A 25,235-nucleotide genomic window follows, 5' to 3' on the forward strand; every position below is an offset into this window, starting at 1 on the left:
CTCCTGACTGGGAGACACCTCCCAGCAGAGGTCGACAGACACCTCATCCAGGAGAGCTCCAGATGGCATGGCATCTGGTGGGTGCCCCTCTGGGATGAAGCTTCTAGAGGAAGCAATAGGTAGCAATCTTTGCTGTTCTGTAGCCTTCACTGGTGATACCCAGGCAATCAGGGTCTGAAGTGGACCTCCAGCAAACTCCAGCAGACCTGCAGCAGAGGGGTCTCTTACAAGGAGAACTAACAAACAGAAAGGAATAGCATCAACATCAACAAAAAGGACGTCCACACAGAAACCCCGTCCGAAGGTCACCAACATCAAAGACCAAAGGTAGATAAATCCATGAAGATGAGGAAAAAACAGCAAAAAAAGGCGGAAAATTTCAAAAACCAGGATGCCTCTTTTCCTCCAAAGGATCACAACTCCTCACCAGCAAGGGAACAAAACTGGACAGAGAATAAGTTTGATGAATTGACAGAAGTAGGCTTCAGAAGGTGGGTAATAACAAACTCCTCTGAGCTAAAGGCGCATGTTCTAACCCAATGCAAGGAAGCTAAGAACCTTGAAAAAAAGTTAGAGGAATTGCTAACTAGAACAATCAGTTTAAAGAAGAACATAAATGACCTGATGGAGCTGAAAAACACAGCATGAGAACTTCATGAAGCATACAAAAGTACCAATAGCTGAATCGATCAAGCAGAAGAAAGGATACCAGAGATTGAAGATCAACTTAATGAAATAAAGCATGAAGACAAGATTAGAGAAAAAAGAATGAAAAGAAATGAACAAAGCCTCCAAGAAATATGGGACTATGTGAAAAGACCAAACCAACATTTGATTGGTGTACCTGAAAGTGACGAGGAGAATGGAACTAAGTTGGAAAACACTCTTCAGGATATTATCCAAGAGAACTTCTCCAACTTAGCAAGACAGGCCAACATTCAAATTCAGGAAATACAGAGAATACCACCAAGATACTCCTCGAGAAGAGCAACCCCAAGACACAAAATCGTCAGATTCACCAAGGTTGAAATGAAGGAAAAAATGTTAAGGGCAGCCAGAGAGAAAGGTTAGGTTACCCACAAAGGGAAGCCCATCAGACTAACAGTGGATCTCTATGCAGAAACCCTACAAGCTACAAAAGAGTGGGGGCCAATATTCAACATTCTTAAAGAAAAGAATTTTCAACCCAGAATTTCATATCCAGCCAAACTAAAATTCATAAGTGAAGGAGAAATAAAATCCTTTACAGACAAGCAAATGCTGAGAGATTTTGTCACCACAGGCCTGACTTATAAGAGCTCCTGAAAAAAGCACTAAATATGGAAAGGGAAAACCAGTGCCAGCCACTGCAAAAACATACCAAATTGTAAAGACCATTGACACTATGAAGAAATTATATCAATTAATGTGGAAAATAACCATCTAGCATCATAATGACAGGATCAAATTCACACATAACAATATTAACCTTAAATGTAAATGGGCTAAATGCCCCAATTAAAAGATACAGACTGGCAAATTGGATAACGAGTCAAGACCAATTGGTGTGCTGTATTCAGGAGACCCATCTCACATGCAAAGACATACATAGGCTCAAAATAAAGGGACGGAGGAAGATTTGCCAAGCAAATGGAAAGCAAAAAAGAGCAGGGGTTGCCATCCTAGTCTCTGATAAAATAGACTTTAAACCAACAAAGATAAAAAAAAGACAAAGAAGGGCATTACATAATGGTAAAGGATCGATGCAACAAGAAGAGTTAACTATTCTAAATATATGTATGCATCCAACACTGGGGCATCCAGATTCATAAAGCAAGTCCTTAGAGACCTACAAAGAGACTTAGACTCCCATGGAATAATAGTGGGAGACCTTAACACCCAAATGTCAATATTAGACAGATGAATGAGACAGAAAATTAACAAGGATATTCAGGACTTGAACTCAGCTCTGGACCAAGTGGACCTAACAGACATCTTCAGAACTCTCCACCCCAAATCAACAGAATATACATTCTTCTTAGCACCACATCGCACTTATTCTAAAATTGACCACATAATTGGAAGTAAAACACACCTCAGCAAATGCAAAAGAATGGAAATTATAATAGTCTCTCAGACCACAGTGCAATCAAATTAGCAAGCAGGGTTAAGAAACTCACTCACAACTGCACAACTATGTGGAAACTGAACAACCTGCTCCTGAATGACTACGGGGTAAATAATGAAATTAAGGCAGAAATAAATAAGTTATTTGAAACCAAAGAGAACAAAGACACAATGTACCGGAATCTCTGGGACACAGCTAAAGCAGTGTTTAGAGAGAAATTTATAGCACAAGATGCCCACAGGAAAAAGCAGGAAAGATCTAAAATTGATACCTTAACATCACAATTAAAAGAACCAGAGAAACATGAGCAAACAAATTCAAAAGCTAGCAGAAGACAAGAAATAACTAAGATCAGAGCAGAACTGAAGGAGATAGAGACACAAAAAACCCTTCAAAAAGTCAACGAATCCAGGAGCTGGTTTTTGAAAAGATTAACAAAATAGACCACTAGCCAGACTAATAAAGAAGAAAAGAGAAGAGAATCAAATAGATGCAATAAAAATGATAAAGGGGATGTCACCACTGATCCCACAGAAATACAAACTACCATCAGAGAACACTATTAACACCTCTCCACAAATAAACTAGAAAATCTAGAAGAAATGGATAAATTCCTGGACACATACACCCTCCCAAGACTAAACCAGGAAGAATTTGAATCCCTGAATAGACCAACAACAGGTTCTGAAACTGAGGCAATAATTAATAGCCTACCAACCATAAAAAGCCCAGAACCAGAAAGATTCACAGCCGAATTCTACCAGAGGTACAAAGAGGAGCTGGTACCATTCCCTCTGAAACCATTCCAAACAATAGAAAAAGAGGGACTCCTTGCTAACCCATTTTATGAGGTCAGCATCATCCTGATACCAAAACCTGTCAGAGACACAACAAAAAATGAAAATTTCAGGCCAATATCCCTGATGAACATCGATGCAAAAATCCTTAATAAAATATTGGCAAACCAAGTCCAGCACCACATCAAAAAGCTTATCCACCATGATCAATGGGCTTCACCCCTGGGATGCAAGGCTGGTTCAACATACGCAAATCAATAAACATAATCCATCACATAAACAGAACCAATGACAAAAACCACATGATTATCTCAATAGATGCAGAAAAGACCTTTGATAAAATTCAACACCCTTTCATGCTAAAAACTCCCAATAAACTAGGTATTGATGGAACGTATCTCAAAATAATAAGAGCTATTTATGACAAACCCACAGGCAATATCAAACTAAATGGGCAAAAGCTGGAATCATTCCCTCTGAAAACTGGTGCAAGACAAGGATGACCTCTCTCACCACTCCTATTCAACACAGTATTGGAAGTTCTGGCCAGGGAAATCAGGCAAGAGAAAGAAATAAAGGGTATTCAAATAGGAAGATAGGAAGTCAAATTGTCTGTTTGCAGATGATATAATTGTATATTTAGAAAACCCCATCGTCTCAGCCCAAAACCTCTGTAAGTTGATAAGCAACTTCAGCGAAGTCTCAGGATACAAAATCAATGTACAAAAATCAAAAGCATTCTTATGCACCAACAATAGACAGAGAGCCAAATCATGAGTGAACTCCCGTTCACAATTGCTACAAAGAGAATACAATACCTAGGAATCCAGCTTACGAGGGATGTGAAGGACCTCTTCAAGGAGAACTACAAACCACTGCTCAATGAAATAAAATAGGTCACAAACAAATGGAAGAACATTCCATGCTCATGGATAGGAAGAATCAATATCGTGAAAATGGCCATACTGCCCAAGGTAATTTATAGATTCAATGCTATCCCCATCAAGCTACCATTGACTTTCTTCACAGAATTAGAAAAAAATACTTTAAATTTCATATGCAACCAAAAAAGGGCCTGTATAGCCAAGACAATACTAAGCAAAAAGATCAAAGTTGGAGACATCACGTTACCTGACTTCAAACTATACTACAAGGCTACAGTAAACAAACAGCATAGTACTGGTATGAAAATAGATATATAGACCAATGGAACAGAACAGAGGCCTCAGAAATAATGCTACACATCTACAACCATCTGATCTTTGATAAACCTGACAAAAATAAGCAATGGGGTAAGGATTCCCTATTTAATATATGGTGTTAGGAAAACTGGTTAGCCATATGCAGAAAACTGAAACTGGATCCCTTCCTTACACCTTATACAAAAATTAACTCAAGATGGATTAAAGACTTAAATGTAAGCTCTAAAACCATAAAAACCCTACAAGAAAACCTAGGCAATAATATTCAGGACATAGGCATGGGCAAAGGATTTATAACTAAAACACCAAAAGCAATGGCAACAAAAACCAAAATTGACAAATGGGATCTAATTAAACTAAAGAGCTTCTGCACAGCAAAAGAAACTATCACCAGAGTGAACAGGCAACCTACATAATGGGAGAAAATTTTTGCAATCTATCCATCTGACAAAGGGTTGATATTCAGAATCTACAAATAACTTAAACAAATTTACAAGACAAAAACAACCCCATCAAAAAGTGGGCGAAGGATATGAACAGACACTTCTCAAAAGAAGACATTATGCAGCCAACAAACATATGAAAAAAAAGCTCACCATCACTGGTCATTCGAGAAATGCAAATTAAACCCACAATGAGATACCATCTCACACCAGTTAGAATGGTGATCATTAAAAAGTCAGGAAACAACAGATGCTGGAGAGGACAGGGAGAAATAGGAACGCTTTTACACTGCTGGTGGGAGTGTCTTCCACTATTGTAGAAGACAGTGTGGCAATTCCCCAAGGTTCTAGAACCAGAAATACCATTATTGACCAAGCAATCTCATTACTGGGTATATACCCAAAAGATTACAAATCATTCTACTATAAAGACACATGCACATGTTTATCTTTACGGCAGCACTGTTCACAATAGCAAAGACTTGGACAACCCAAATACCCATCAATGATAGACCGAATAAAAAAAAATGTGGCACATATACACCATGGAATACTATGGAGACATAAAAAAGGAGGAGTTCGTGTCCTTTGCAGGGACCTGGATGAAGCTGGAAACCATCATTCTCAGGAAACTAACACAGGAACAGAAAACCAAACATCGCATGTTCTCACTCATAAGTGGGAGCTGAACAATGAGAACACATGGACACAGGGAGGGGAATATCACACACCGGGGCCTGTCAGGGGGTGGGGGATTAGGGGAGGGATAGCATTAGAAGAATACCTAATGTAAATGATGGGTTGATGGGTGCAAGCAAACCACCATGGCATGTGTATACCGATGTAACAAATCCGCACGCTCAGCACAAGTATCCCAGAACTTAAAGTATAATAGTAATAAAAACTGTGTGTGTCCATGTACAGGGCTAAGCATAGAGAAAAGTAGGAAAAAATGATAATAGTGACTATCTTAGGTTAGTGGGATTTCAGGTGATTTTTATTTTCTTCCTTGTGGCTTTCTGCATTACGTTTTTATACTGTGTATGTTTTACTTGTTTAAAATTTTAAAGTTTTTTTTTAATTGTGCGAAAAACAACAATAACAAAATTAGAATGAAAGAACTGGAGCAGAATGCAAAGAAAGGTGACTGGAAGGGACTGGGAGGTGGAAGTAGAAAGGTAAATGGGGGTCCCAGAGGGACTTGACAGGGGGACCTGAGGGATCTGGAGGGCCCAAGAGGTGGCAAAAGACAGTATGTAGAACTACTGGGAATAGGAGGTACTGGGTAGCAGGGGGCTCAAGAAGACTGTGGGGAGACTGGAAGGTACAGAGGGATAGAAGAAAGTGTCCAGGAATAACAGCAGATAGGGAGACAAGTCAAGAGGAGATGGGAAAGACCAGTGAGGCTAAGTAGAACTGGAGGAAAGGGCAACCCCAGAGAAACGGGAGACTACACAGTTTGAGGGGGACTGAGAGAGACTGACTAGAAGAGGCCTTGGGATTGGATTAGCTTTTGAGCTGACAGCTTAGACTTTCCAGCTCCATCAAGGCTTAACCCTCTTTGCCTGATTTTCGTCACCTGTAAAGATAAGCATAATGCCTGCCTCAGAGTTAAGATGAGGATTGAATGCTACAATCCGTGTTAAAAACTTAGTAATCACTGAGCATTCAGAGCGCACTCAATAAATGCTAGGTTTTATTATTATGAACAGCTTCTCAATTCAAAAAGAAGAGGCATGATAATAAAACTTCATCTCCCATCCAAGTATTTCATTCTGCGCTTTTAATAAAGAATCATTTTTTCCTGAGAGTGAGATGGTGGGAGGGAAGAGAATAAATCCAACCTGCTCTGAAGACTTGCCCAAAGCTGAACCTTCTTCACCACTCAGAATGAAAAATGAAAGACTTTCATCCAATGAGACTTCAGTCTGTGGAGACAACTATGATAAACCAGTATTTAGTGTTGAAATAAATGCTTTTTCTGCTTATAAGTAAAGGAAATACTTTTCTGTAATATGGTAAACATAATTGTTATCTTGCTAGTGAACAGGGCAGATAATATCAAGGCATATTTAGCTTTGAGTCTGTTTGGTTCATGAATTTTTTATTTTTTATTTTTTATTTTTGTTATTTTTGTTCTATTTCTAATGTTCTGGTAACTGCAAGAAAAGCCAGAATATAGAGCCAAAATCTTCTTCATCTTCCCAAACTATCTCCTCACTCTAGTCTGGGAGGAAAGAGTTTGACCAAAATGCTGGCTCCAGTGGAACTTTCTTTTTTCTCCTTGTTTTTGGTGCTGTCCTGTTAAGGTGTGCGCGTGTGTGCATGCGCGCGCACACACACACACACACACACACACTCAGACTGCCACCTCAGTCCACAATCTTTCATGGAGTTAGAAGCAATTACAAGTCTGAAAAGTGGCATATTCTTAGTTGTAAACCCACTGATAAAGAAGCTCTCATTTTTCACTCTTGTAAAGTCTGACTCTTTGAATTGATAAATCACATCACTTCTTTCTCACACACATATATTAAAATGAACTGTTTTAAGGAAGGCTTGGGAACGCAATCAATTCTATAATAAAAAGTAAAACTCATAGTTTCTAGGAATCAAATAATTTAAAATATGTAAAATATAAAATTATAAGATATACTTTTATATAAGATATAATTTTATAAAGTATAAAATTATAAGATTTATCTTATAAGATAAAAGCTTATCTTTATATTGTTTGTATCTACAATGTAGCCATCACATTAACTTAAAAGTTATTCACCTTGTAACAGTGCTGCTTATATGAACTGTCAGTATATACTTTTACCCCCCATCATCTCTGCACATCTCAAAATCGCTTGCTAAAATCTGCTTCCTGAGCAGATATCCCTGTGTGATAACTGGGATTGTGTTTCTTAGAAGTCAATTTCTCTTCCTTTTAACCCTTTTCCTGATACTCAATGGGTTGACCTTGACAAACTTTGTAAGTCTTTATAGTTTTTACTATTCGTAGTGAAATTAAATCCAATTTAGGCATGTTTTAATTCATGTGTTAAGTGAATAACATGCACATAAACATCACTTTTTAGTCTGCTTTTACCTTTACATTTAATTAAAATAATTTTTATTAAGCACCTAAGAGGGGCTCTGTGGAGGAGCCAAAAAAAAAAACCCTTGCATTTTAAAATGTGCAGTTATATACACTAGGTGCTTGTGGCAGAAACTATTAGTTGCTCTTTACAGTCTTTTCTCCCATCTCTAATAGTGGAACCTAGACACTTCTTCCACATTCATTTGGTGGAAATGATATGTGCAGTTTGCTGGTCTCGTCCCCTAAAAGATCAACCTAAAATTATTTGGTTCTTTCTTTCCCCCTTCCCTTTCGCTAGCAAATGGAAAACTAGAGCTTTGCCATTGGACTCACAGATGGAAACCACATACTGGAGATGGCAAAACTTTCCTATCAGCCCCGATTACTGATTTGTTATATTAGATAAAAAGGAAACTTCTATCTTAATGAAAACACTTTACTTTGACTCTTTTTGTTACAGCTACTTAGCTTGTACTCTAAATAATATAACTCTCTAAAAATATGAGTTGTTTTGTCATTTCAAGTTCCAAATATATGATTACACATTGACTTTTCAAATATTGATTACACATTAAAAATCTGTAAGTTGGATATCACCTATAACATTGTGAAAATAATTAATTGGGAGGCCATTAGACGGAAGCAGCTCTAGGGCCCTGAGTTCCTATGTAAGCAAACCAAAACCCAGCTCAGTGTGAATGGCCCTATCCAAGGAAAATGAAACTTTAGTTTTACCAATCAGAAACTGCCAACTAATCTCTAACTAGGAACTTTAAGGCTACCGCTCCATTCTAGTCAATCAATGTTTTCTTTGCCTTACTTCCGCATGCACCGTTTAAAAGTTTTCCCTGCATGCCCCTTCGGTGGAGCCCTAACCATCTGCAGACTGGCACTCCTCAATTCATGAATTGTTGTCTGTTCAAATAAACTCTTTAAAATTTTAATGTTCTTAAGTTTATATTTTAATTATATTTTATTATAGTTTTTTTAGGATAAAAAGTAATGCCAAGTAACAATGGAGCGTGATTGCAAATGGGCAATCACTGATAAAGAGGAATCTTTTTTGGGTGATAAAAATTAAACTGTGGTATTGATTAAACAATTCTGTAAATTTACTAGAAATCATTGTCATACACACTTCAAATGGGTGAAGTTTTGCTATGTAAACTATATTTCCATAAAGCTGTTTTAAAAAGTAAAAACAGAGAAAAGTTATTCACCTTGGACCTTCGATATATTTTGCTCTCAATGAGCTGCTCCATTGAAGATTTTTCACCTTTATTAATCTGAAACACAACAGAAATAAATCTTTTCAGAAATAGACATAATGGTGCTCATAAGTCTTTTATCCAAAATTTATAAATTTCAATACTTTGCAATGCTTTTCTTTTAAAAAGTATGGTATGTGTATATGAAATACCAGCAAACATACCGAAATATCATTTATAATTACTATGACCAAATCACCTAGCTCTTCTTGGCTTTAGGTTTGACATTATAAGGATGTTATGAGACAAAAGGAAAATATATATATAGGAAGCCTTTAGGAATTAAGGAGCTATATTAACACTGAATTTCAGCTCTCTTTTGACAAAGAAAATTTTACTGTGCTAAATGTCTCATTTAAATAGTAAATTTGAAAACAGAAAATTTTAAAAAGCATTACCTTAGAAATTTTTAGCTTTTCTCTCACTTTGCCTCTCATTGTCTTTACTACATTTTGATTTTCTTCTGCATCTAAATCTATCAGGAAACCAACATAATAAAGAGTTTATGACACTTTATTATAATTAAACAACAATGGCGGCAAAAGTATTTATTAAATTCTTTAATTGCATGCTTTTCTAAGCCTCGTGACCATTATGAAAACTAGGTTATTGTCTTACGAGAGCTTAGAATCTAACACCAATAGATGTCCTTTCCCCTTTTCCATCTGGAATAAATACCTTCACCCATTCAGCACTGATTTTTGTTTTTCTTTGTGACAACTTTTCTATCCTCTGTCATCTTCTTTTTTAAACTTTTTTTTTTTTTTATGGAGACAGAGTTTTGTTCTTGTTACCCAGGCCAGAATGCCATGGCACCATCTTGGCTCGCTGCAACCTCCCACTCGTGGGTTCAAGCGATTCTCCTGTCTCAGCCTCCCAAGTAGCTGGGATTACAGGCGTGTGCCACTGCACCCGGCTAACTTTCTTTTTTATATTTTTAGTAGAGATGGGGTTTCGCCATGTTGGCCAGTCTGGTCTTAAACTCCTGACCTCAGGTGATCCATCCACCTCAGCCTCCCAAGGTGCTGGGATTACAGGCATGAGCCACAGCACTCAGCCCTCTTTTTTAAATTTTTAATTATTGTGGGTACATATTAAGTCTCTGTCACCTTCTTTTGTTGCTTCCTCAGCTACTGGCCAGAGCCCATCTTTGGCCAAAAACGAAACAAAACAAAACAAAAACAAAGCTCATATTTTAAAAATCTGTGAGACATCTCTGGGAAGTATACTAATACACAAATATCAAAGCCTGGTTACTTCAATTTTATTAAACTGAAAAGAGAGGAATCTAAAAAAAGAAGAATGATAAGTCTCTGGATACCCATTTTAATTATGTTAGTTTTGTAAAATCATTACAAAATTCTCACCCCTACTTTTTCCAGCTATTAGAGAAAAGGAAAGTTTTATAGGGTATAAAGAAGGCTTATGCCTGCAATCTCAGCACTTTGGGAGGCCGAGGCAGGAGGATTGCTTGAGGCCAGGAATTTGAGACCAGCTTGGGCAACATAGCAAGACCCTGTCTCTACAAAAAAAAAAAATTTGGGGGCCAGGCACAGTGGCTCACGCCTGTAATCCCAGCACTTTGGGAGGCCGAGGCGGGCAGATCACCTGAGGTCAGGAGTTTCAGACCAGCCTGACCAACATGGAGAAACCCCATCTCTACTAAAAATACAAAATTAGCTGGGCATGGTGGCACATGCCTGTAATCCCAGCTACTCGGGAGGCTGAGGCAGGAGAATCACTTGAACCTGGGAGGCGGAGGTTGCGGTGAGCCAAGATCGCGCCATTGCACTCCAGTCTGAGCAACAAGAGCAAAACTCTGTCTCAAAAAAAAATTAACATACATGCCTGTAGTCCCAGCTACTTGAGAGGCTGAGGTGGGACCATCACCTGAGTCCAGAAGTCTGAGGCCGCAGTGAGCTATGACTGCACTACTGCACTCCAGCCTTAGGCAGCAGAGTAAGACTCTCTTTCTTAAAAAAAAAAAAAAGTCTCAAGCCCTTGTGTGTACTCCAAGCCATGTGTTATTTTCTGCTCGTTCACTGGATGGAATAAAAGAGATCATGCAAGATCATGCAATCCCCTAGGTACAGTAAAAAATTAAGAATCTATTGATCACTTTGCCTTGCTTTTTACTTTTTCTATTCCCTGTCTTTGAGTGCTTAAAGGTTACATAGAAGTTTGTAGAAATAAAGGGTAAGCATAAAGCTAAATAACTAACTATAGGTCATGAGAATCTCCAGGTTTAACCACAGTATTCCTTGGTAAAATTTAAAAATGACTAGTTGGTTTTGTTTATACTCTATTCCCATAACTTAGAATGGCAGATGGCATATAATACATGCTCAATAAATATTTGCTTGGTGAATGAACCAGAGCTCAACCATTATTTATGTATTTTTCTCCCTGAGATTTGAAGTTTGCTGAAGCAGGTTCTGCACCTATGTATCTCTGTGGTCTAAAACAGTCTCACCGCCAGTGGAATCTCCATGTTTGCAGTGACAAACAGAAAATGAAATTCAGCTTTATTACGTCCATTGACTTTTCCATGTATTTCCTTATGCCCATCTTGTTCTATTTAGGAAGTTTAATTTCTCTTTAAACTGATTCCTTAGGAAATTTGTGTTCCCAGCTGAAACCCTGGCACAGGATTAATCATTTACATCTTTTAAAAATAAAAAGGAAGAGTATCAGAGTTATGGTATACTTATTGATAACCTTTTTGGAGATGCTTGTCTGTAGTTTCTTCAGCTGTAACATTATCCATCTCTTCTGACATCTGCAAAAAAAGCAGGGAGGGTTAAACTTGCATCTTGTTTTGTCATTGAACATCTATTATTATTATTATTATTATTATTATTCTTTAAGTTCTAGGGTACATGTGCACAACACGCAGGTTTGTTACATAGGTATACATGTGCCATGTTGGTTTGCTGCACCCATTAACTCGTCATTTACATTAGGTATTTCTCCCAGTGCTATCCCTCCCCCAGCCCCCAACCCTCCAATAGGTGTGTGATGTGCCCCGCCCTGTGTCTATGTGTTCTCATTATCATTATGTATTCTCATATCTTTTCAAATATTCATCAGCCCTTTGAACATCGTCTCCTTTAAAATGCCAGTTCACATATTTTCCTTGTTTTCTTAAATTTCACCTTTTTATCAATTTGTATGAGCTCTTTATATACGGTGAAATTACTCTCTCTTAGGAAGTAAAGCAAGATGGCTGAATAGAATCCTCCAGCAATCATCTGCACTGCAGGAACATCAAATTGAACAACTATCCACATAAGAAGCACCTTCATAAGAACCAAAAATCAGGTGAGCAATCATAGTGCCTGGTTTTAACATCATATCAAGGAAAGAGGCACTGAAGAGAGTAGGAAAGACGATCTTGAATTGCCTATACCATGTCTCTCTCATCGTCAGGCAGTGTGGCAGGAAGAGAGAATCTATGCACTTGTGGGGAAGGACAGCAAAGTGATTGGGGGACTTTGCATTGGAACTCCCTGCTCCCCTAACACAGCGGAAAGCAACACAGGGCAGAATTTGGCTAGCACCCACAGAGCATTTAGACAAGCCCTAGCCAGAGGGGAATTGTCCATCCCAGCGGTCAGAACCTGACTTCCAGCTAGGCCCACCACCATTGGCTAAAGCACTCTGGGGTCCTAATCAATTTGAAAGGCAGTCTAGTCCACAAGGACCACAATTCCCAGGCAAGTCCTGGTACTGTGCAGGGCTCACAGCCAGTGGACTCAGGGTGCACAAGATCCAGTGAGACACCAGCTGGGGTGGCCAAGGGAGTGCTTGCATCACCCCTCCCCCAATTTCAGGCAGTACAGCTCACAGCTCCAGGATAAGAGGGAAGAGCAAAGAGTACTTCATCTTGCAACTTGGATACCAGCTCAGCCACAGTAAAATAAAGCACCACGCAGAGTCCTAAAGCCCCCACTCCTGGCACTGTCTCCCAGATAACATTTTTAAACCGACACTGGGCCAGAAGAGAACCCACTGCCCTGGAGGAAAGGTTGCAATCCTGGCAGAATTCACCACCTGCTGACTAAAGAACCCTTGGGCCTTGAATAAACATCAGAGGTAGCCAGTCAGTAGTCACCACGACCTTGGGCAAGACCCAGTATTGTGCTAGCTTCAGGTGTGACCCAGCACATTTCCACCTGTGGTGGCCACAGTGAGAGACACCTTCTGCTTGAGAAAAGGAGGAGGAAGAGTAAACATGACTTTGTCTTGCAACTTGGTGATATGGTTAGGCTTTGTGTCCCCACCCAAATCTCATCTTGACTGTAATCCCCAGGTGCTGAGGGAGAGACCTAGTGGGAGGTGATTGGATCATGGGGGTGGTTTCCCCCACGCTGTTCTCATAATAGTGAATGAGTTTTTACAAGATCTGATGGTTTTGTAAGCATCTGGTATTTCCCCTGCTTGCATTTCTCTCTCCTGCCACCATGTGAAGGTCTTTGCTTCCCCTTCACCTTCCACCATGATTCTAAGTTTCCTGAGGCCTTCCCAAGCATGCGGAACCGTAAGTCAATTAAACCTCTTTCCTTTATAAATTACATTTTAAAGGATAGTATTGTTATAGCAGTGTGCGAATGGACTAATAATACACTTGGGTATCCAGCTCAGCCACAGTCAAACAAAGTGTACCAAGCAGACTCCTAAAGTCCCTGATTCTAGACCTTAGCTCTTGGAGGGCATTTCTAGACCCATCCTGGGCCAGAAAGGAACCTGCAGCTCTGATGGGAGAGAACCAGGCTTGGTAGGACTCACAAACTGCTGACTAAAAACCCCTTGGGCCTTGAATAAACATCAGTGGTAGTCAGGGTATAGTCACTGGCCTGGGGCAGTGGTGCCCATGAGCAGATAGCCCTTCTGCTTGAGGAAAGAAAGGGGAAAAGCAGAGAGGACTTAGTAACCTGGGTACCAGTTCAGCCCCAGCAAAATAAAGCACCAAACAAATTCCTAAAACCTCTGACCCCAGGCCCTCACCCTTCAATGGCATTTCTAAACCCACCCTAGGCCAGAAGGGAGCTGCTTCACTGAAGGGGAAGACCTAGTCCTGGCAGGATTCATCATTTTCTCACTAAATAGTCCTTGGGGCTTGAATAAACATCAAGACTCTCAGGACTCTCACCAATAGGCCTTGGGTGAGACCTACATTTCACCTGTAAAACAGGTGAAAAAACACATTTCACCTGTAAAAACACATAAACACTGAAAAGCATGATAAAAGATATTCCATGCAAATGGGAACCAAAAAAGATCAGGAATAGCTATAATTATATCAGATAAAATAAATGTCAAGACAAAAACAAGGAAGGTCATGATATAAAAGGGATCAATTCATCAAGATGTAACAATTGTAAATATATATGCTCCCAACACTGAAGCACTCAGATATATAAAACAAATATTATTAGAGCTAAACAGAGAGATAGACAACCAATACAGCAATTGTTGGCGATTTCAACATCCCACTTTCAACACTGAACAGATCATCCAGACAGAAAATCAACCAAAAGATATCAGACCTTATCTAAACTAAAGACCAAATGGACCTAATAGATATTTACAGAACGTTTCATCCAATGGCAGAAGAATACACATTCTTCTCTTCACCACATAGATCATTCTCAAGAACAGACCATATGTTAGGCTACAAAATAGATCTTTAAAAATTCAAAACCTTTGAAATCATATCAAGTATCCTCTCTGACTACAATGGAGTAAAATCAAAAGTCAATAACAAGAGGAACTTTGGAAACTATATAAACAATATGCCTCTGAATGACCAGTGGCTCAATGAAGAAATTGAGAAAATTCCTTGAAACAAATGAAAATTGAAACATAACATACCAAAACCTATGGGATACAGCAAAAGCAGTACTAAGAGGAAAGTTTACAGCAATAAGTGTCTATGTCAAAAAATTTTTAAAAAGAAAAAAAATTCAAATAAACAACCTAAAGATGCACCTTAAAGAACTAGAAAAGCAAGAGCAAATCAAACCCAAAATTCATAGAAGAAATAGAAAAAACAAGAGCAGGAAATAAATCACATTAAAATAAAAAAATAGAAAATACCAATAAAATAAAAAGTTGTTTTTTTGAAAAGTTAAACAAAATTGACAAACCATTAGCCAGACTCACTAAGATAAAGAGAGAGAAAATCCAAATAAATAAAATCAGAGATGAAAAAGGAGACATTACAACTGATACTACAGAAATTCAAAGGATCCATTAGAGGCCACTATGAGAAATTATATGCCAGTAAATTAAAAAACCCAGAAGAAATGAATAAACTCCTAGACACATACAACCTACCAAGATTGAACCATGAAGAAATCCAAAACTTGAATAGACCAATAAGAAGTAACAAGATCAAAGCCATAATAAAAAGTCTCCAAGCAAAGAAAAGCCTGGGACCTGATGGCTTCACTGCTAAATTTTGGCAAATATTTAAAGAACTAATATTAATCCTACTCAAACTGTTCCAAAAAATAGAGGACAAGGGAATACTTCCAAACTCATTCTACAAGTATTACCCTGATACTAAAACCAGACAAAGTGACATCAAAAAAAGAAAACTACAGGCCAATGTATCTGATGAACATTGATGCAAAAATCCTCAACAAAATCCTAGCAAGCCGAATTCAACATCATATTAAAGAGATCATTCATTATGACCAAATGGGATTCATCACAGGGATGCAAGGGTGGTTAAACATACACAACTGAAACAATATGATACATCATATCAACAGAATAAGAGACAAAAATCATATGATTATTTCAATTTATGCTGAAAAAGCATTTGATAAAATTCAACATCACTTCATGAAAAAAATCTTCAACAACTGGGTATATAAGAAACATACCCCAACACACTAAAAGCCATATGTGACAGACCCACAGCTAGTGTTATACCAAACAGGGAAAAACTGAAAGCCTGTCCTCTAAGATCTGGAACAAAACAAGCATGCCTACTTTCACCACTGTTGTTCAACATGTACTAAAAGTCCTAGCTAGAGCAATCAGACGAGAGAAATAAAGGGCATCCAAATTGGAAAGCAAGAACTCAAGTTATCCTTGTTTGGAGATTATATAATTATGTATTTAGAAAAACAAAGATTTCACACGAAAAAACTATTAGAAATGATGAACAAATTCAGCAAAGTTGCAGGATAGAAAATCGATATACAAAATTCATTAGCATTTCTGTATGCCAACAGTGAACAATCTGAAAAAGAAATCTAGAAAATAATCCCACTTACAATAGTTACAAATCAAATTAAATACCTAGGAATTAACTTAATCAAAGAAGTAAAAGATGTCCACAATGAGAACTATAAAATGCAAGAAATTGAAGAGGATACACAAAAAATGGAAAGATATTTCATGTTCATGGATTCAAAGAATCAATGCTGTTAAAATGTCCATTCTATTCAAAACAATCTACATATTCATTCCAGTCCCTATCAAAATACCAAGAACATTCTTCACAAAAATAGAAAAAGTAATCCTAAAATTTGTAGGAAACCTAAAGAGACTCAGAATAGCCAGAGCTATCCTGAGCAGGAAAACACAAAACTCGAGAAATCACATTACCTGACTGTACTCCATTCTCATGCTGTTATGAAGAAATACCTGAGACCGGGTAATTTATAAAGGAAAGAAGTTTAATTGACTCACAGTTCTGCATTGCTGGGGAGGCCTCAGGAAACTTCCAATCATGGCAGAAGGCAAAGGAGAAGTAGGCACCTTCTTCACAGGGCAGCAGCACAGAGTGAGTGCAAACAGGGGAAATGACAAGCACCTATAAAACCATCAGATCTTGTGAGGCTCACTCACTCACTATAACAAGAACAGCATGGGGGAAACCACTCCCATGATCCAATTACCTCCACGTGGTCCCCCCATTGACACATGGGGATTATGGGGATTATAATTCAAGATGAGATTTTGGATGGGGACACAGCCAGACTATATCACTGACTTTGAATTGTACTACAAAGCTATACTAAAAGCCAAACCATACCACTGACTTCAAATTGTGCTACAGAGCTATACTAAACAAAACAGCATGGCACTGACATTAAAACACACCCACCCACACATCAATGGAACAGAATAAAGAAACCAAAAATAAATCTATGCATCTACAGTGAAATCATTTTCAACAAGGTGCCAAAAAAACACATTGGGAAAAGACAGTCTCTTCAATAAATGTGGCTGGGAAAGCTGGATATCCATATGCAGAAGAATGAAACTAGACCCCTCTCTCTCACCATATACAAAAATCAAATCAAAATGAATTAAAGACTGAAATCTAAGATCTGAAAGTATGAAACTACTAAAAGAAAAATTGGGGAAACTTTCCAGGACATTGGTCTGGGCAAAGATTTCTTAAGTAATACCCCATAAGCACAGGCAATCAAAGTAAAAAAATGGACAAATGGGATCACATCAAATTAAAAAGCTTCTGCAAAGTAAAGGAAACAATCAACAAAGAAACAGCCCTCAGAATGGGAGAAAATATATGCAAACTATGTATCTGATAACAGATTAATAACCAAAATATACAAGGAGCTCAAACAACTCTATAGGAAAATATCTAATAATCTGATTTTAAAATGGGCAAAAGATCTACATAGATATTTCTCAAAAGAAGACATACAAATGGCAAACAGGTATATGAAAAGATGCTCAACATCATTGACCATTAGAGAAATGCAAACCAAAACTACAATGAGACATCATCTCACTCACTTAAAATGGCTTTTAACCAAAAGACAGGCAATAATGAATGCTGGCAAAAGCATTGAGAAAGGGCAACCCTAACACCCTGTTGGTGGGAATGTGAATTAGTACAGCCACTACGGAGAACAGTATGGGGTTCCTCAAAAAACTGAAGATATAACTACCATATGATCCAGCAATTCCACCACTGGGTATATACGCAAAAGAAAGAAAATCAGTATATTGAAGACATATCTGCACTCCCATGTTTGTTGCAGAACTGTTCACAAGAGCCAACATTTGGAAGCAACCTAAGTGTCCACCAACAGATAAATGGATAAAGAAAATGTGGTATATATATGCAATGGAGTACTATTCTGCCATAAAAAAGAATGAGATCCTGTCACTTGCAATAACTTGGATGGAACTGGAGGTCATTATGTTACGTGAAATAAGTCAGGCACAGAAAGAAAAACTTTGCATGTTCTCACTCATTTGTGAGAACTGAAAATTAAAACAATTGAACTCATGGAAATAGAGAGTATAATGATGGTTTCCAGAGACTGGGAAGAGTATTGGGTAGGGGGCAGGGAATGGGGAAGGTTAATAGGTACAATGCAGTGAATACGATCTAGTATTTTACAGCACAAAAGGGTGGCTATGGTCAACAATAATTTATAGTACATTTTAGAATAACTGAAAGAGTACAATTGGAATATTTATAACACAAAGAAATGATAAATGCTTGAGGCAATGGATAACCCACTTACCCTGATGTGATTATTACACATGTACAAAAATATCTCATGTACCCCATATATATATATATATATATATATATACACCTACTATGTATCCATAAAAATTAAAAATTTCCAAAAAGGAATTGCTCTCTAGAATATTAAAAATGGCCTTTTAAGGAGAAAATCCAAGAGTTAGTTCTTGGTGTTCATGTATTGCCTACTTCATGTATCTTTTAAGAGGGTCAAGTTAAATCAGATATATACAAAAATACTTTGAAAATTCAATGCTATACTAGTGTTAGCTAGTACTTGATTTATTACCCTGTAACGTGTGACAATGTTCAGCACCCTTATTTTTTGAAAACTTTATATATCCTTGCCCTCTACCCTTCTACCTCTGTAGCCACTTATTCTCTGTATCCTTCAATGGCCACACCTCTTTATATCCTAAATGTAGGGTACATTCCAAAGCTTTGGAGGGTGCATGTATTCCCATGGATTCCTGAATCTGTGTCTCCAGCCTTCACTCTCCTAAGCGTCAAAACCACATTTCTCACAGACTCCTGGTAATTCTAGTTGAATGTTGTATCATTAACAAAAATTCAGTATGTTAAAATAAGCATTTCTTTTCCAGTTTTTATAAACCCCAATATTCTATAGGTAAACTATTCTAGCAATGTTAAACCCTTTTTAGAATGATATGATGTATGAATTTCTTTTTAATTTTAATGCTAAAAAATAGAATAGCAAAGACTCCTGAAATAACAACTGTACATACTAACCAAACTAATGTGCAGTTGGAAAGCTCAAGCTTTCCAATCACAGTAAAAACATGAATTTGTGTCAAACACCAAAGCAGGCTATTGACATGACCACAGTAAAAACATCATAAAAAGAGCCCAGTCTACAAACTTTCTGAAAGAACTTCAAAATCTACCAGTTGTTCCTGTGCCACTATTAAACACTGCTGAATGAGGTTAACACGGACTGCGACGTTCCCTTATATCTTATTCAACCTTCAGTACCTACCTCAAGACAATAAAAAATACCTAATTCTACTCTTGACCAGGGGAGAGCAACCCTGAAGGTATGAGGGAACGACTCCGGCAAGTGATTGATAGAGGCCTCCCTAATTAGTTCCCAAATATCTTGCCCAGCATTCCCAGAATACTGTATAATTTTCATAACTTATCATTTCCATCTAGAAGGTAGGGATAAAATATGAATCTTAATTGCAGTTACTCTAAGAGACATGTAAATATTGCTCCTACATAGATGTAACTCACTGACAAACATCTTTTTGAGCAAAGCAGGGAATGGCTTGCTGGCGAGGTGAGAGAACATACAAACAATAGATATTGAAGTAAGAGATTAAATAAATACATATATAAATAATTCATCTTATTAAATAATTCACAGACCAAATAAGAATACAATTCATCCTTAAACTCTCCTATTGTTTCTTTTTTAACATATACATTTATGATTTGTATATAGAAACAAATGTATCACATTTATCAGGATTATCCCCCATTTACAATAGGGTTATTTGGAATAATCAAAATATTATAAACTCCATTAATACCTTACTTTAAAAAAAAAATCTTCCCTTTGAAATATTTTTCATGATGGTCCTTTTATTTCAACTTTCTAAATAAATAAGAAATATTACTGAGAATCACATATAAGAAAACTGACTATTGTGATACTCGAGGTTAAAAGTATGCTTTAAAAATTTTTTAATGTAAAGAGAAACAAAACAAATATACTATCACTTGTACTATTTCATATTTGTATTTGGTCACCTTTAGTATTTAATAGAAATCCTGGTTAATGCAATAAGAGATATGCAAAAGAAGGAAATAAGAGGTGTAACTCTTAGAAGAGGAAAATAAAATTATCATTGTTTGTAGATGATAGGTTTTTATATATGAAAAACCCAAAAGACTAAATAAAGTTTAGACATAATTAGAAAATTGGAATTGGCAGAATACAAGAGAATATTTGCAAAAGTCAGTATCTTCCCTACATGCTAATATACTAGAAAAAAAATCACTTCCACAAAAATGGTACCAAAAAAACACTTCAAAATACTAAGGAATTATTTTAATTAAAATATGTATGAACTCCCTTTCCCCGAAAAGTATAAAACTTTACAGTAAGAAAAAAAGGATCTGGGCCAGGTGCGGTGGCTCAAGCCTGTAATCCCAGCACTTTGGGAGGCCGAGACGGGCGGATCATGAGGTCAGGAGATCAAGACGATCCTGGCTAACACGGTGAAACCCCATCTCTACTAAAAAATACAAAAAATTAGGCGGGCGTGGTGGCAGGCGCCTGTAGTCCCAGCTACTCGGGAGGCTGAGGCAGCAGAATGGCGTGAACCCGAGATGTGGAGCTTGCAGTGAGCTGAGATCCGGCCACTGCACTCCAGCCTGGGCAACAGAGCGAGACTCCGTCTCAAAAAAAAAAAAAAAAAGAAAAGAAAAAAGAATCTGATTAAATATACATTTGATCTTAGCCAAAAGGCCAAGAAGCAATGATTACATATAGATATTCTATGGAGGCAGAAAAATTGATTAAAAGACTATTGATAGATACTAGAGAGCTGAATTTTAAAATAGATATGAGGGCCGGGTGTGGTGGCTCATGCCTGTAATCCCAACACTTTTGGAGGCCAAGGCAAGAGGATCACTTGAGGTCAGGAGTTTGAGACCAGCCTGGCCAACATGGCGAAACCCCACTGTCTCTACTAAAATTACAATTAGCCGGGCATGGTGGTACACACCTGTAGTCCCAGCTACTTGGGAGACTGAGGCACAAGAATCACTTGAACGTGGGAAGCAGAGATTGCAGTGAGCCGAGATCCTGCCACTGTACTCCAGCCTGGGCAACAGAGCTAGACTTCATCTCAAAAATAAAAAAAAGGATATGAGAAGGCGAGTAGAGAGAGATTCATTTCAGAGGTAGAATTCACAGGATTTGGTGACGAATTAGATATGCAGGACAAAGTGAGCGAGGAGTCGAGGAGGACTTTCAGGTTTTTGGCTTGATCAACTGAGAGGTAGCTTCATTTCAAGTACCGTCAAAATAGAAAGGCAGTTGAGATGGGATTAACAAGTTCAATTGGGAGATACTGCTTATAAATGCTTATAAGACATTCAAAAGAGAGATCTGGACAGTGGTTAAAATAATGAATAGACTTGGAACAGAAAATAATCAAGTCTAAGTAAGATAAATTATTTGTATAATCAGTAAAAAAAAAAAAAAGGCACTTAACAAATTAAAGAATCTTAAAAGACTACCAGCACACTTAAGATTCTTCCTACTAACATACCAAAATAAGACAGAAGAATAAAATGGTGAGAAAAGAGAATTTTGAATTTATGATCCATTCTGCAAGAACTTCTAAAATTTTTGCACTTAAAATCACGACCTGGCTTATTGATGCCTATACTTGTAAATGTTGTCTGCTCAACTAGGCAAGGCATTAGCAGTAGCACACATCCCGTAGACAGTAAAATTATAACAAACTATCAAATAAAATGTTATTGCAGAAATTATTAATCATTTTTTTTGCAGACCTGGAAGTGTTCCTAACCTGTTCATTTATCATTCTACATAAGAGATAAGATAATCATTTAAAATTTGGATAAAATTACAGATCTAGATGAATATTGCACTGCTCTGTTGAAATCTCATGCCAAAGTAAAGAAAAATTACAGTGCAGACTTCTGCCTTCTTACAGCAATTCAATTCTCTGTGTTAGAAAATTGGCTCCCACAGTTAAACCCTATCTTCTCTTTGAGGTTATTGCTGATTCATGATTCTTGCAGTTAAAGCTTTTTCTAAAAGGCAAGGAAATTGAGGATTAGCTATTTTTGTATCAGATGACCTGGAGTTTCTCTATCACTTTGGTGATTTCTGAAATGAAATTTCCTAGGGCTTATATTGTAAGTTTAACATTCATAAAGAAATGTATCACTTGAACCTTTGAAAGCTAAAAAAAAAAAAAAAAAGGTGGGGGTTAGTCAGGAGATCTCTTTCTAGCGAGGCTTGGCCTATGAAAGTATACAAAAGTCCAATTTGTAGTTTTGCAAGCATTTATCTATTAATGATGCCCACAGGGTAATAGATGTGATAAAATATAAAAACTTCTGGGCGGGGGCGGTGGCTTACACCTGTAATCCCAGCACTTTGAGAGGCTGAGGTGGGTGGATCACCTGTGGTCAGGAGTTCAAGACCAGCCTGGCCAACATGGTGAAACCCCCTCTCCACAAAAATAGCAAAGTTAGCCGGGCATGGTGGCGGGTGCCCATAATCCCAGCTACTTGGGAGGCTGGGGTGGGAGAATCATTTGAACCCGGGAGGCAGAGGTTGCAGTGAGCCTAGATTGTGCCATTGCACTCCAGCCTGGGTGACAGAGTGAGACTCTATCTCAAAAATATATATATATATTATATATAAATATATATATTATATATAAACTTCTTTAGTATTAGTACAATAGATTTTGCTGTTTTCTTAATTTATGTTTGTAATTAATGAAATTAACGTCAAAGATGAAACCAAACACATTAGTTTTCTATGATTACAAAAGCCAGAATTCCTAACGTCTCATCCTGTCATTCATAGAGTCTTTGGGATGGAAGCCAACTTCTGAAATTTCACAATGAAAACCAATAAGACATCAATTCAATAAAAAAAATAAAAAGCAACTTGTTGATGGTAACACAACAAAATTAGAGCAATTAACTGATTTCAAATTATTATATTTCTAAGTTATAAAAATCATTAAATTTAATAAAAATAGTGTTAGTCAGTGGAGGCTGAAAAGACACTATAAGATTTACGTCTCTTTCTACATCCTTTTTTGGCTCCACAAATACCTTTGCAGCAGAGTTGATACAGTTTGAATGTTTGTCCTCTCCAAATTTCATGTTGAAATGTATCCCCAATGTTGGAGATGGGGCCTGGTGGGAAGTGATTGGACTGTGGGGGTGGATCCCTCATGGATGGCTTAGCACCATACCCTTGGTGACGAGTGGGTTCTTGCTCAGTTCACATGAGATCTAATCGTTTAAAAGAGTCTGATACCTTGCTTTTCTCTCTCTTGCTCCTTGTCTCACCATATGGCATGCCAACTTTCCTTTCTTTCCACCACAATTGTAAGCTTCCTGAGGCCGTCACCAGAAGCAGATGCTGCAGCCATATTTGTGCAGCCTGCAGAACTGTGAGCCAATTAAACTTTTTTTATTTATAAACTACTCAGTCTCAGGAATTCCTTTATAGTGACACAAAAATGACCTAACACAGAAAGTTGGTGCCAAGATGTGAAGCATTCTGTACAGATACCTGAAGATGTGGAAGTGGCTTTGGAACTTGGTAAGGGGCAGAGGTTATAAGAGTATGGAGGGCTCAGAAGAAGACAGGAAGATGAGGGAAAGTTTGGAATTTCTTAGAGACTGGCTAAATGGTTGTGGCCAAAATGCGGATAGAGATATGGACAGTGAAGTCCAGGCTGATGAGGTCTCAAATGGAAATGAGAAAGTTACTGGGAATTGGAGTGAAGATCACCCCTGTTATGCCCTAGCAAAGAACTTAGCTGCACTGTGTCCATGTCCCAGAATCTGTGGAAGTTTGGACTTAAGAGTGATGACTTAGGGTATCTGGCAGAAGAAATTTCTAAACACCAAAGCATTCAAAAAGTGACATGACTACTTCTAACAGGCTATTATCAGATGTGGTAGCAAAGGAATAAAGTTGGAACTTATATTTAAAAAGGAAGTAGAGCATAAAAGTTTGAAACATTTGCAGCCTGACCCTGTGGCAGAGAAAGAATTTAAGCAGGCTGTGGAGCAATCACTTGCTAGAGAGATTAACTTGACTAAAAGAGAGCCAAGTGCTATTATCCAAGACAATGGGAATAAGGCCTCAAAGGCATTTCAGAAGTTTTTCAGATAGTCCCTGCAATTACAGGCCCATAGGCCTAGGAGGAATGAATGATTTCAGGGAGCAAGCCCAGGGCCCCACCACCCTGCTCAGCCTCAAGACACTGCTCCCTGTATCTAAGCTGCTCTGGCTCCAGCCTTGGTTCAGAGAGGCCCAGGTACAGCTTGGGCTGCAGCTCCAGAGTGTGCAAGCTGTCAGCCTTGGTGGCTTCCACAGGGTGTTAAGTCTGCAGGTGCTCAGAATGCAAGTATGAAGGAGGCTTGGCAGCTTTCACCTGGATATCAGGGGATATATGAAGAAGCCTGGGTGCCCAGACAGAAGACTGCTACAGGGTGAACACTCACAGATAAACTCTACTATGGTAATGCTGAGGGGCAGTGTGGGGTTGGAGCCCCCACAGGGTCTCCACTGGGGCACTACCTTGTGGAGCTGTGGGAAGAGGCCATCACCCTCCAGACTCCAGAACGGTAGATTCACCAGCAGCTCGCACTCCCTGCCTGGAAAAGCTGCAAGCACTCAACTTCAACCCATGACAACCGCCATGTGAGCTCCACCCTGCAAAGCCACAGAGGCGAAGCTCCCCAAGACCTTGGGAGTCCGCCCCTTGCACCAGTGTGCTCTGGATGCAGGACATGGAGTCAAGTATTACGTTGGAACTTTAAGATTTAATGCCTGGCCTGCTGGATTTCAAACTTGCATGGGGCCTATTACTCCTCTCTTTGGGCCAATTTCTCCCTTTTGGAGTGGGAATGTTTCCCCAGTGCCTGCACTGCCATTGTATCTAGGAAGTAAATAACTTGTTTTTTATTTTGCAGGAGCAGAGGTGGAAGGAATTTGGCCTTGAATTTCAGATGAGACTTTGGACTTTGGGATTTTTGAGTTAA

The 25,235-nt window shown here is 38.2% G+C and overlaps 1 protein-coding gene across 1 annotated transcript in view; it reads right to left on the reverse strand.

Moving 5' to 3' along the window:
• CC2D2B (coiled-coil and C2 domain containing 2B) overlaps positions 1 to 25,235 on the reverse strand; it is a 130,366-nt gene that overhangs the window by 101,100 nt on the left and 4,031 nt on the right. The window contains 4 exon segments of the mRNA XM_033187631.1: positions 6,394 to 6,489; positions 8,858 to 8,923; positions 9,304 to 9,380; positions 11,624 to 11,684. Coding sequence (XP_033043522.1) covers positions 6,394 to 6,489; positions 8,858 to 8,923; positions 9,304 to 9,380; positions 11,624 to 11,684 — 300 coding nt within the window.

Source organism: Trachypithecus francoisi, unplaced genomic scaffold (genome assembly GCF_009764315.1).
Source record: "Trachypithecus francoisi isolate TF-2019V2 unplaced genomic scaffold, Tfra_2.0 Contig01579, whole genome shotgun sequence".
In the NCBI taxonomy this organism is placed as follows: Eukaryota; Metazoa; Chordata; class Mammalia; order Primates; family Cercopithecidae; genus Trachypithecus; species Trachypithecus francoisi.